Below are 12988 nucleotides of genomic sequence, written 5' to 3'. Positions count from 1 at the left end.
TAAAAAAGAAAATTAAAATAACTTCTAACAAACAAAACTATCCTTCCCTCTTATATAAGGCTATTCTTTCTCTTTTTACCTTTTTTTTTTTCTTCCTTTTGCTTATTTTCTCACATAGCCTATTCCGGTCTTCCCAACCATCAATTTTGCTGTGATTTCAATCGCCTATGATTTTTGTACCAAATCTCAAAAACCCTGGGAAAGGAGATGATGTCACCCAAATGAAGAAAAAAAATTAAGCAAAATTCCGTCGATTTAGCCTAACAAACCGACAAGGTATTTTAATAATTTGGCCGCGGCCCGTTAAATTTAACAGTAAACCTAACGGTGTAATATAATTTTTAAAGTACAATGGGTAAAATAAGTAGAGGAGGGTATAATGTATTTAATCCAAAAAATATATCATATAACTGTTTGTATAATTTGTTAGTGATAATTTATAAGATAAAAATAATTATAATACAATGAAAGAAGTGTTTAAAATATTTTTAATAATTTAAGAGGCTCCCTTTAGTCGGACTTACCAATGGGATGTCAATTGTCGGCGCTGAGTAATGGGTTAAAGGCAACTAGCGATACAAACAAACCCAAGGCCGAGTGGGTTTGTCTTTTATTGGAGACCCTTCAGTATGAGAGCAGAGCACAAAACACCACCAAGTAACGTGTGAAGAAAGCCTTTTGTGTTTTGGCTTTTGGCCCCCTTCTTTCGATGCATATAGTAAAAGTGAGAGAGATCCATTTCGAGTTTCAAAATTCTATTATCCGATAAATAAGAAAGGAGAGAGAGAGAGAGAGAGATGGGGTTCGAGGATTCTGTGCTTTAGAGCATGTAAGGATTCGTGGATGGCGGGATATAATTGGTGATCGATGTGGACCCCACGGTAGGGCAGTAGCCAAATGATGCTGCCTACGACCTTTCCATCTCGTGCCGTCCATCCAAGCCAGCTCACGCCGTCGAGAGGGCTCCGTCGCTGTTTGCGGACCCGTCAGACCTGCCCTCCCGTACTCAGTACGACTCCTTCGCCAACTCTCTGACAACCTGAGAGGTGACCCTCACGGTAACGCCAGGTGGCCTTCTCCGTCCCCTTACTATATATTGATACTTCTATTCACGCCCTTATATTTTTCATAATTTATTTACAGTTTACACCTCTTTATTATTTACACGGAGACCCGGATGTGAACAAAATATACGATGCGAAATGGTTTAACTCTATCGCTTAACGGCCGTTACCTAAGATGGGGGCATCATGCTATGCAGGCATGCATGATGCATGCAGTAGCCTACACTTTCCACTCTCTGCAGTGTCTCTTCCCAACTCTCTCTCTCTCTCTCTCATCTTCTCTATTGTCCGATTCTTTTGTCCATTAAAAACATGTGATGCTGATTCCCCTCCTCTTCCACTTCCTTTTTATTCTCTACTCTTTGCAACTCCACTTGAGCCATTCTGAAACAAATAAGTAGGGCAAAGAAGGAAGGGCGAAGAACTGGTAAACGGGAAGGATGAAAGCGTACCTTATCCTCTTCTTCTTCCTCTTCTTCTCGTCTCTCCCCTTCTTCTCCGCTTCGCCCGAGAGGGACATCTACGCTTTAGGAAAGCTCAAGGCCGCCTTGGTGGGCCCAGGCGGCTCCGGCCTCCAAGACTGGGACGCCGCAGCTTCGTCCCCATCCCATTGCTCCTTTTCTGGCGTCACGTGCGATGCGGATGACCGCGTGATCGCCATCAACGCATCCTTCGTACCCCTCCGTGGCTTCCTTCCTCTCGAGGTCGCACTCCTCGACCGGCTTGTGAACCTGACGTTCTCCTGGGCCGGCATCAACGGCACCTTCCCGCCGGAGATCGCCAGTCTGCCCTCTCTCCGGCTGCTCAACATCTCCAACAACAACTTCACCGCCGCCTTCCCGCCTGTGGAGCCAGGTGGCTTCCAGGTTCTCGAGGTGCTCGATGCTTATAACAACAACTTCTCCGGCCCACTCCCGACCGAAATCTCGTCGCTTCCCCGCCTCCGCCACCTCCACCTCGGGGGTAACTACTTCTCCGGCAACATCCCCGAATCGTACGGCGAAATCGCTACCCTCGAGTATCTCGGCCTCAACGGCAACTCCCTATATGGTCGGGTTCCAGCAAGCCTCGCCAAGCTCTCGAACCTACGCGAGATGTACGTCGGTTACTATAACCAGTACGAGGGCGGGATTCCGCCGGAGTTCGGCGAGCTGACGTCACTCGTGCGGTTAGATATGGGCAACTGCAACATCTCCGGCACAATCCCGGCAAGCCTCGGCCAGCTTAAGCAGCTCGACACGCTCTTCCTACAGAAGAACCGGCTTTCCGGTGATATTCCGCCGGAGCTCGGCCGGCTCGGTCGGCTAGAATCCCTGGACCTCTCCATCAACGATCTGTCCGGCGAGATCCCCGAGAGCTTCGCGGATCTGGAGCAGCTCAAGCTACTCAACGTCTTCAGAAATCACCTCCGCGGCCGGATCCCGCCGTTCCTAGCAGAGCTTCCGAATCTCGAGGTGCTCCAGCTGTGGGAAAACAACCTCACCGGTGAGATCCCAGAGGGGCTCGGCCTCAACGGCCGGCTCCTCAAGCTTGACGTCTCGATCAACCACCTTACCGGCCAGATCCCTCCTGATCTATGCTTCAGCGGGCGGCTCGAGGTCCTCGTGCTCATGCAGAACGGATTCTTCGGGCCTATCCCGGAATTACTCGGCGATTGCAAGTCGCTCGCACACGTGCGGCTGGCGAAGAACTTCTTGAACGGGACGATACCGGCCGGGCTGTTCAACCTCCCTGCCGCCGACATGCTCGAGCTCAGTGACAACTTCTTCTCCGGCGAGCTCCCGCTATCGATCTCCGGAGATAATCTCGGGATGCTCATCCTTTCGAACAACTGGATCTCCGGGCCGATCCCGCCGGCGTTGGGGAACCTCGCCGCACTCCAGACGCTCTCGCTCGAATCGAACCGGATCTCTGGCGAGATCCCACCGGACATCGGGAATCTGAAGCAGCTCTCCAGGCTCAACCTTAGCGGCAATAGTCTCGACGGCGAGATCCCAGCGGACATCTACCGGTGCTCCTCTCTCGCCTCCGTTGATCTCAGCCGCAACGCCCTCACCGGTGAGATTCCGGAGGGTATCACGAACCTCCGCATCCTGAGTACTCTCAACCTCTCAGCGAACTACCTCACTGGTTCAATCCCGACGGAGATCGAGCAGATGACGAGCCTCACGACGCTCGATCTCTCCTTCAATAACCTCTCGGGCGTCATCCCCGTACAGGGCCAGTTCCTCGTCTTCAACGCGAGTTCCTTCGCAGGAAACCCTGGCCTGTGCGGCGGTACACTTCATCCTCCCGTCCCTTGCCCCGCGGTTCACGGCGGCGCTCCAGGGTCCAACGCGAAGTCTCATGCTCCGAGCTGGGGCACGAAGAGGCTTCTCCTAGGCCTCCTACTCATCGTACTAAGCCTTCTCCTCCTCGCATTCGGAGGCGGCAAAGCTTGGGAGTCATGGCGCGAAGCGAAGAAGAAACGATCTGGCGCATGGAAGATGACGGCCTTTCAACGGCTAGGATTCACGGCGGGGGACGTGATGGAGTGCTTAAAGGACGATAATGTGATCGGCAAAGGCGGTGCCGGGATCGTCTATCACGGAAACATGACCAACGGCACCCAGGTTGCGATCAAACGCCTAATAGGCCGCGGCGGCGGGGAGCATGACAGAGGATTCACGGCGGAGATCACCACCCTCGGCCGAATCCGTCACCGGAACATCGTGAGGCTGCTGGGCTTCGTATCGAACCGAGAAGCCAACCTGCTGCTCTACGAGTACATGCCCAACGGCAGCCTAGGGGAGATGCTGCACGGGAGCAAGGGGGCCCACCTCGGTTGGGAGATGCGCTGCCGCATCGCTGCAGAGGCGGCGAGGGGACTCTGCTACCTCCACCACGACTGCTCGCCCCTCATAATCCACAGGGACGTGAAGTCGAACAACATACTACTCGACTCGAACTTCGAGGCCCACGTCGCCGACTTCGGCCTCGCCAAGTTCCTGCAGGACTCTGGCGCCTCCGAGTGCATGTCATCTATCGCCGGCTCCTATGGCTACATTGCACCAGGTATATATAAATATATATATCTTCTTTTCTTTCTTTTCTTATTATTTTAAGTGAACGGGGTAGATGACAAACTAAGATTTGGACTTTAGAGTTTAGAGTCAGTGGAGGTGCCTAGGGGAATGAGTGTATGTATCCCATGGGCCCCATTCGAAGATATGGAACATAATGGTCGAGGTAGAGGTGGATATAGCTAGGATAGGGTGTAGCTTGTACCTGATGAGCTTCTCAGTGATTCGATGGGTCAGTGGGGCTGTTGCTTGTTACCGAGAGGAGGCGATAGGGATGCGTCTGGTCAGTGCCAAGTCTTTCATAAATATTTTTACCGAAATTATAACCTTTTTATTAAAATTTGCCAGAATACGCCTACACCCTCCGAGTGGACGAGAAGAGCGACGTCTACAGCTTCGGCGTCGTGCTCCTCGAGCTGATCACCGGGCGGCGCCCGGTCGGTGGGTTCGGCGACGGCGTCGACATCGTCCGGTGGGTGAAGAAGACGACGTCTGAGCTGACGGACACGTCGGACTCCTCCGCCGTGCTCTCGGTGGTGGACCGCCGGCTGTCGCCCTCCCCATTGGATTCGATCACCAACCTCTTCAAGGTGGCGATGCTTTGCGTGGAGGAGAGCAGCACCGCTCGGCCCACCATGAGGGAGGTTGTTCATATGCTTGCTAATCCTACTGCGTCGCCGTCCCCCGCCATCACCGAAGATCTCCTTGCATTGTGAGACTTGCTCCTAATTATATATATATATAGTATTGTATGAATTAAATGGTACGTACTAGTAGCTTATTAAGGTTTTTGTTGGGATGTACATAATTAATCTCCCCTTGTTAATTTGGGGATTCTTCTTGTGAACTAGGAGAAATGGAAGTGTCTGTATAACTTTATATAATCTTTCTCCGCTGCTGCAACTATGTGACCCGATAAAATATGATAAAAAAGAGTATTTTGAAGCTTGCTGGTATTTTTGGATCTTTTGATGCTTTATTGTTTGATTGGCACGCATATATCGGAGAAATATTTACAGTATATAGTTCTGGTATAACTTAAACTTATTCATTAACTTCAAATTTTAGCACGTAATTTTTCATTATTCGGATCAAATTGCAATTGTTAATTTTTTAATTCAAATTAGCAATCAATGGTTCATCAGGGCCATTAATTTTTGGCATAAGTGATTAAATTATATTTTGGTAGGGTATAATTATATCCCTTTACATTCTATTAAGGTAAGATCAGACGCAATTTGTCTAAGGGAATTTCATATTTTGCAGCATAAATTATGTTTTTCTTACAGTTTATATTCTTGTTCTTCATTAATTTAAATTTAAATTTCTACATTTTATAATAAAATATCAAAATACATCCCAGCCAACCTTTCCTTCCTCATTTTATTTGCAAAAAGAAAATATTTAGTATAACTCTGAAATTGGTTGGAAAATAATAGGAATAAAAGAAGCTTCCAATCCAAACCATTTTAAGCCCAAAAGCCATCTCCTTTTCCCGCCACATAAGCATAGGAATCAGGAAGCTAACGACCACCATGGCAGTTACACCTCCCTCCCTCCTCCGCCTCCTCTTCTGCTCCATTTCACTCCATACTATAACGACCACCATTCGATCCCAATCACCTCGTCCGCTCCAGTATCGATGGCTTCCCAACACGCCAAAGTCCCCCAATCTTACCCCGAAACCTCCAATCCCGCTCCCTCCGCTCCCCCCCACAACTACCTACCTCACCTCGATCCTCCCAACCTCTTCCCCGACAACTCACCCCATGTCGTCGAGGAAACCCTCCTTTGCGTCCCCGGCGCCGTCCTCCACCTCATCGACCAGCATCAGAGCATCTCCCTCGCCTCCGGCGACCTCTCCCTCATCCGCCTCCACCAAGGCGACGGCGTACTCGCCGTCGTCTCCGGCGCAGGAGATTCCGTCCAGTGTCCTCTTACTGGCGACGGCGCCTCCCACTTTTTTTTTTCTCCCTGCTCGTCCCCGATGACGACGGCAATTCCTTGGACCAGGACCACCTCCAAAAGACATTCGATCTAACCCTCGTTGCCTATTGAATTTTCTCGATCCAGAAGATGGTCGAGGAGGAGGGATCCGAGGCTCTCGATGGGTCGGTTCCCTCGGAGATCATGCTGGCCGAGGTGAGGGAGGAAGGGGGGAAGATGAAGATGATGGAGAGGAGGTCGGCGGCGTATTGGTCGACTTTAGCTCCCAAAGTGGAGGAGTACAGCGGCTTGGCGCCGAAGGCGATCGCCGCCGGCTCGGGGCAGGTCGTGAAGGGGATCTTATGGTGACGTGGATCGGATCCCGTGGGGGAACGATTTCTTGAAGAAGAGAAAGGGGCCGAACACGTCACCTGCAGCGGAGGTCAACCCCGAAACGTTGAAGAAGATTAAAAGGTACGTCTTTTGATTAGAATTTAGATTATTTCACTACCTTCTAATTGCAAAACTAGTGACTAAATTGTTACTTTTTGAGATGTTTGATGTGTCAAATGGTGATGGTTAATTAGGGTTAAGGGAATCACTAAAATGTCGGAGAAAGTGGCAAATGGGATATTGTCTTAGGTCGTGAAGGTCTCTGGATTTTTTTACCAGCTCTGCTGTGAATTTGAAAGCAGGGAAGAAGTTCTTTGGACTCTTGCCTGAGGATATTGTGCTTGCTTCTCTTGAAGGATTTGGTACTTAGTTTTCTTTGATGTTGCTGTTGCGCTTAGGTGCAAGTAACATTTATTTGTATCCAAATAGCTCCTCTGTTGAAGTTTTTTCTTCTTCTCCTTGGGAGATGCTTCTAAAATTAATCCAGAATTATCAGTAGATCTGGCACATATTGGCTATTCATAATGGAAATTTGTTGGTTTCTGTAATAAAAATTTAGATTTTTCTCATCGAACATTGAATTATTTTCTTTAATCTCATATTTTTAAAAAGAAAAATCGACCAATTGGCATGATTATGCAATGTTCTCCATGTACTTTTAAGGAGGAATCCTACTTATTTTCATCTAGATTTTCTTCCTTCATCCTTTACTAATCCTAACTTATTATCTTTGCTATAAATGCCTACAGGGAAGATTTGCGATGCCATTGAAGTTGCTGGAAAGAATGTTTTATCAACGTCATCAGTTGTGACAACTGGACTTGTATATCACAGGTATGAATGCTAAGCCTACTGATTCCTTTTCTAGTTTCTTTACTGAAATCAGGTGCAGTGTAATAAAATGAGAACCACATGTGTGAAATGGTGTGGTCATTGCCGTTCTTCCTTCCTCCACAGTGTAAGAAGTCACAACGCAAGGAATTCTTTGGAAATGATCCTCGTCTGAAGCATTAGGTTTCCCACTATTCCTTTTCCAAATCATGGATCTATTTTTCTCATGGATATGGTTGCTTATCAGAAATCAAATAACACTTCAGTCATTAAATGTTGCCTTTTGTAGAAGTTAGCGAGGTTTTGTCATGCTGTTATAGGTGATAATTTAATAACACTTTTATACCACAAGAGGATCTCAACTGAATTATATTGATGGTATGGTGAAGAAGCAGCCAAGGCCACAAAAGGACTTGATGCTGCAGGGCGTGCTACTGGAACTGCATGGGCAGTGTTCAAGATTCGCATAGCTCTGGATCCCGAGAGCTTTATCAGACCTACAACACTTGCTAAGTCAGCTGCAAAAGCTGCTACTGCTGAACTGAAAGCGGAGCTGAATTATTTGGTTAGGAGATGCTGGACCCTATCTTATAGCCTTGACGTACTTTATTTCATTTCTATTCTTGTAGCTTAATTTTGTGTCTGGTAGTTTACTTCTGCAAGCATTTGCCTGAGAGAAATTATTTCAATGTTCTTATACCATAATGCACTCATTTAGCGTTCATCTTCTGTATGTTTTCTTGTTAATATGATATTTAGAGCTTCTTCTATAAGGGGAACACTGAAAAACTTTCAGAAGAAAAAGACACCACAAAGGTCAAAAGAAGAGAGCATAAACGTTGATTTCAACTAGAAAGACTAGTGCCTGTTTGAGCAAACCGATATAAATGCAGATGCATTAACAAGGCATAACAACGCTTTATTTAGCAAAGCAAAACGGAACACTCTGATGTCTGAAACATGTCCTTATTCCATATCTGCGGGCATCTTAATAGGGTTGGCATCCGAAGTTGTATTCAGCATCCAGTCCTTGTAGGGATGGTAGAGGATGTCATCTGAGCAAGTGAACTTAGGATAGACTGGGCACTCAATGATCGTAGAAGCATCCTTATCAACACAGATGTAGATTTGGTAGAGCTGGTATATCCCAAATGGACCGACGCTGCATCGGACTGCAGGGGTTGCTCCTGTTCCAGCAGCAATGGCGTCCTTAATGTCTGCAACGGTGTATAGATCATAGCTCGGGTAGATACCTGAACGACGCATAGATGAAAGGGTTGATATTAGATGATGAGTTCATAATTTGTAGTCTTTAAGTTTTTGGATTGGATAGGATTAGTTTGAATTGGACTACATCAGATGATTTTTGCATTATGATTCCTATTAGGATGTTATTATGTGGCTTTCCTGCTTGATCCTAGCATAACGTTTTACTAATGCGTATGCCTCAATTAATGCTTAGAAATAAGGTAACAGTAATCTGAAGCATGCGATGGAAAGAGATGATCAGAAGTCGGTGATGTAGTTACCCTTGTTAGCCAAGAGGGCGGATACGTCGACCTTGTCCCTGAGAGACAATGCGGCTTGGAAGTAGGAAGTCTCGTTAAAGCCGGAGCACACACCGTAGGTCTTCCATGCACTCCTCCATGTGCTCTTCCCGTTGTTACTTGGGCACTTGATGTTGCTCCAGTAAAGATATAATTCAGAAGTCAAGTTCGAGAGCTGTTGCAGGATCAAGTTACTCATCAGTTCCAAAGAGTATTGTAAAGAGAAATTTCAGGGCCTTTTTTTTTTAAACATAATTGCCGCTAAAATCCTTTGATTCTTTTAGAACTATCATTATATTGGTTAGTTTAATATTTCTAAGATGTGGTGGTTAGGGTTGTCAATGACTAAAATATATTTCTTCTTGAAGGTTTTTCTTGTATTATAATTACTTAAAAAAACAATATGTATTTTGATTTCAATATATCCTCTAAATCATCTCGAACACTCTCAGATCCTTCGTTAAGGTGGGATCCTTGTGCATTGAGAAGTTATTATGATGTTGATCATCCACAGAACAACAAATCTGATTACTAATTAAGTCCCCATGTTAGTTTCAGTCCCATATCATTTTTGTTGCAGTGGAAGTTATAAATCTAGACTAAGTGATGCCTTTACTTGGTTAATGTAGAACGGCGTCTTGTTGCACTTGGTGACGGCCGAATCAGATGTGGCGCTGTAGGGCGTGAAGCTAGAGACGAAGAAGTCTTCCGCCGGAACGCCGGTCGTCGGACGGCAGCATCCAGACTGCACGCAGTATGCTCCGGGCCACTGCATTCAGTAAGATGTAAGAAAAAAAAAAGGTTCAGTACAGATTTATGCATATCGCAATTCACATCTTAAAAGTAGGAAAGATAAAAGGGAAAAGAAACTGTTACAAGATCTAATGACTTCATAGTTGAAATCCACTAGTGGCACTCGTAGAGTTCAGTATAGATATTGCCCATTTTTTATTAGCTCAAATATACTTTGTCCTAGTCATCTCTGCTACTTTTACCACTCCAGTAAACTTGGAGATGAAACTGAAATATATGTAGTAAGGACAAAATGTAGTAAATTGAACGGGTACTCATTCCATGGACAAAGTTAGGAAAGCATCAGTATATTATACCATGAGCACAAGATAGAAGAAATCAAAGTTTTTAGCCATGGCAACATGAGAAGCATATAGTAAGCCAAGAACACACAACAGTGCAATCCTCGAAGCCATGTCTCTCTCTCTCTCTCTCGCGCACTCTCTAACTCTATCGATGGGAAATAAAGTAAAGAACTCGTGAGAATGGAGCATTCGGTAGTAGTATTTATAGGCGTTACCCACCCCCATAATCACATTTGAATTATAGAGATGAAATAAGACACGTGCGTGAAAGGGTGGGCCCCTGCGTGACTCGGAGAGATAAGACTCAACTTTTTTACAGCCAATCAGGAGTGGACAAATACCCAATCTGAGGCCGGGTGCTGTGGACGAACAATTGCCCGTTTGAACCTTATTGGGGATTTTTTTTTTTAATCTTTTCAGAGTAATAAATGTCAGCATTACTTTTTAAATATATATTATAATTTTTATTTTAAAAAAAATATAGAGCGGAGGTGAGCTGGTATTGTCTCTCCCTTGTGTCAAGATTGCAGGTTGGGTGGTATGAACCTGCTCGGCACTATAATGACCTCTATGGCCGAGGTTATACCTTGGTGTGCTGTCCAGTTAGCTACCACATTACCTTTTCTATCAATATGGGCAATTTTCATTCAATCAAATTCATAAGAATAGACTTACAATTACTACTTACATTCCTAACCAGTCATGAGGAATTACATTTTGTAATTTGACAACAACACAGAAGAATGCTCAAGTAAGGAAATTAAATACGATTTAAGTTGTGGGCATGCTTCTTTTAAAAAAATTTAGGTGGTCTACGGTGATATTTTTATATCTATTTTATCCTCTCGGATTTGGTATGTACTAAAACTAAAGATATCCTTACCATCCAATTTTCCAAACAAATTTATTACGATAAAAAAATAATGTTTAGATGAACATAATTTGGTTTCGCTCGACAGTTCAACAGTGTTAGCCGGCAAGAATAACATAATAACTCAGCGGCACAATAGCTAGAAGTTTAAATTGGACGATTTAATATGTTAGCTAAAATTTAATAGATCCTAACAATGAAGAATTGGTCTTTTTTCTACCCATGTATGTTTAATCTTTCATATCTTAAATGACTAGTTTGTTTAGGCACCTTCCAAATTAATTTTAGAGACTCAACTCCCTCTCTAATTAATCAACTAACTATAGTAGAATCGATAGGTATCTTTCGCATGACCAAGGAGGTTATATGTTCGACTCCAATCTCAAACAATATTATAGAGGATATTATTTATTGGTTTGGTGGCTTAACTAAGTTGATGGCTCGGCAATGCGGTTAGCTTGAAGGAATAGCTCGGCAGCACGATGTTTGGTTCGAAGCAAATTATTCAGCGATACACATGGTTTAAAATCTAGAATAGACAACTTACTATATTAGCTAAAAGTTTAATAAAATCTAAGTGCATTTATATCTATAGAAGATTAACCCATTGTCTAGTCCCTGTTTAGCTTGTGAACGAAAAAAACAAAAAAAACTCCCTCTCTAATTAATCCGAATAAAAAGAAAACAACAAAGTCTATTTTGTTGTACGAGTGATACTATAAGAGGCGAAAACAAAAAGAAAAATTCAAGCTTAGTGATCAATCCATATCGAACAAATTCCAGCCGACAAGTGGAATAAATTCCGCGGTATGTTGTGAGTGCGGGGAGTAGTAATTTTCTCCATCCGTCTCTGTCTCCTATCCATCAGGCTATTTATATGATGGTCTCGAGGTGCCACGTCACATGCATGTGATCTTATTATTGACTCCATCTATGCGGCACTCTGTTGTCCATGCACATGGGCATTGCACTGTTAGGCCATCATTATCTTATCCTGTTACCACATTATTGGAGGCATTTCCTTAGTACTGTTAAACAAAATATATGGCTGATTTATTAACCCCTCATTTAATTATCAATTTTAGAATAACTATTTATCTTTATTATTTCTAAAATAAAACCTATATTTCATAAATAATAATTATTATATTTATTTATATTTTAATATAAAAGTGTAATAATAAATTACCATGAATAAGAAGTTGTTCCTAAAGTTATTTCGAAATAAAACTTTATATTTTAGAATTTAAAAAATTATTTTTAAAGTGAACTGAGCTAAACTACTCGAACATAAGAGCTGGCTCGCTCAAGCTCGACTAAAAAACTAAAAATATTTATCCAGAGGCTCTTTTATCTTACATTAATTATGAATTTAATAAAAATACCTATGCAAATAAAGAATTTTCAAATTGTATACATGAAAAGAAAATCATATTATTGAATTCTATAGTGTGAATTTGGTACCTTATCATAAACTGATGCTCTCTTATTTTTTAGCATTTGACCTTATATCTTCTGAAATTGACACAAAATTAGGCTAGTTTGTTACCTAGTATGTTACACATAATTTTAATTAACTCAGAATTGATTAAAATCACTATTTATTTTTATTATCATTCACACCCTACCATATGTATATTTATCATTCTTTACTATTAAATATAGTTATCATACTGTGAGATAAACTTAACGATAGATGCCAGATGATCTTAATCCTGGGATAAAGTTTTTAAGATTAAAATAAAAATAAAATGGAATCCGATCTTAAAGTCAACGGAGCGGTATTTTAGATATTTTATCTTTAATAGTAATAGAATATTTCTTATTCTATCAATTGTTGTTAGGTTAAAATTAAATTATTAGAAGAAAAATATAGTGGTAGAATGATAAATATCTGAAAATTATGGTGAATATTCCTTAATTATTTCTCCTTAATATTTATGATATTAAAGGATCCGAACTTAAAAGCACTTCCCTAACCCAAGTGAACCTCGGCCCATATTAGACTTAGTAAGCCCAATAACAAAGCTCTGATCGGCGTTAGGCCCGTTTAAAAACCCAACCCGGCCCAATATCTGATAATATTCATCTATCATTTGTAAACATAATGTAATAAATATAACGTCGTCCAAAACTCAAAGAGGATTTCTTCCGTGCAATCAGATCAATTCTTTATCAATCAATTTGATGAAGATCT

General features: G+C 43.1%; 2 protein-coding genes and 1 pseudogene across 2 annotated transcripts; 2 read left to right on the top strand and 1 right to left on the bottom strand.

The window, feature by feature from the left end:
* The first annotated feature begins 1400 nt into the window (after positions 1-1400).
* Positions 1401-5082, top strand: LOC140801301 (leucine-rich repeat receptor-like kinase protein FLORAL ORGAN NUMBER1). Its single transcript, XM_073156329.1, has 2 exons — positions 1401-4118; positions 4475-5082. The coding sequence occupies exons 1-2, from the start codon at positions 1505-1507 to the stop codon at positions 4840-4842; spliced, it is 2982 nt and encodes a 993-aa protein (XP_073012430.1). The 5' UTR covers positions 1401-1504; the 3' UTR covers positions 4843-5082.
* A 686-nt stretch (positions 5083-5768) lies between these two features.
* Positions 5769-9090, top strand: LOC140801118 (protein EARLY-RESPONSIVE TO DEHYDRATION 7, chloroplastic-like; annotated as a pseudogene).
* Positions 8094-10102, bottom strand: LOC140801368 (extracellular ribonuclease LE-like). Its single transcript, XM_073156446.1, has 4 exons — positions 9933-10102; positions 9440-9592; positions 8806-8998; positions 8094-8529 (listed from the first exon to the last, which is right to left on the bottom strand). The coding sequence occupies exons 1-4, from the start codon at positions 10029-10031 to the stop codon at positions 8243-8245; spliced, it is 732 nt and encodes a 243-aa protein (XP_073012547.1). The 5' UTR covers positions 10032-10102; the 3' UTR covers positions 8094-8242.
* Positions 10103-12988: the final 2886 nt, after the last annotated feature.

Source organism: Typha latifolia, chromosome 14 (assembly GCF_019914945.1).
Source record: "Typha latifolia isolate L0001 chromosome 14, TyphaL0001v2, whole genome shotgun sequence".
In the NCBI taxonomy this organism is placed as follows: Eukaryota; Viridiplantae; Streptophyta; class Magnoliopsida; order Poales; family Typhaceae; genus Typha; species Typha latifolia.
This window is presented reverse-complemented; position numbering and strand designations above follow the sequence as displayed.

Excerpts from the sequence above, each read along its gene's own strand:
- LOC140801301 (XM_073156329.1), top strand. The coding sequence starts at position 1,505 with ATGAAAGCGTACCTTATCCTCTTCTTCTTCCTCTTCTTCTCGTCTCTC. Across the intron at positions 4,119-4,474 it reads CTATGGCTACATTGCACCAG|AATACGCCTACACCCTCCGA; the intron begins GTATATATAAAT and ends AAAATTTGCCAG.
- LOC140801368 (XM_073156446.1), bottom strand. The coding sequence starts at position 10,031 with ATGGCTTCGAGGATTGCACTGTTGTGTGTTCTTGGCTTACTATATGCT. Across the intron at positions 9,593-9,932 it reads TCTTCTATCTTGTGCTCATG|TGGCCCGGAGCATACTGCGT; the intron begins GTATAATATACT and ends TACTGAATGCAG. Across the intron at positions 8,530-8,805 it reads CGCCCTCTTGGCTAACAAGG|GTATCTACCCGAGCTATGAT; the intron begins GTAACTACATCA and ends TGCGTCGTTCAG.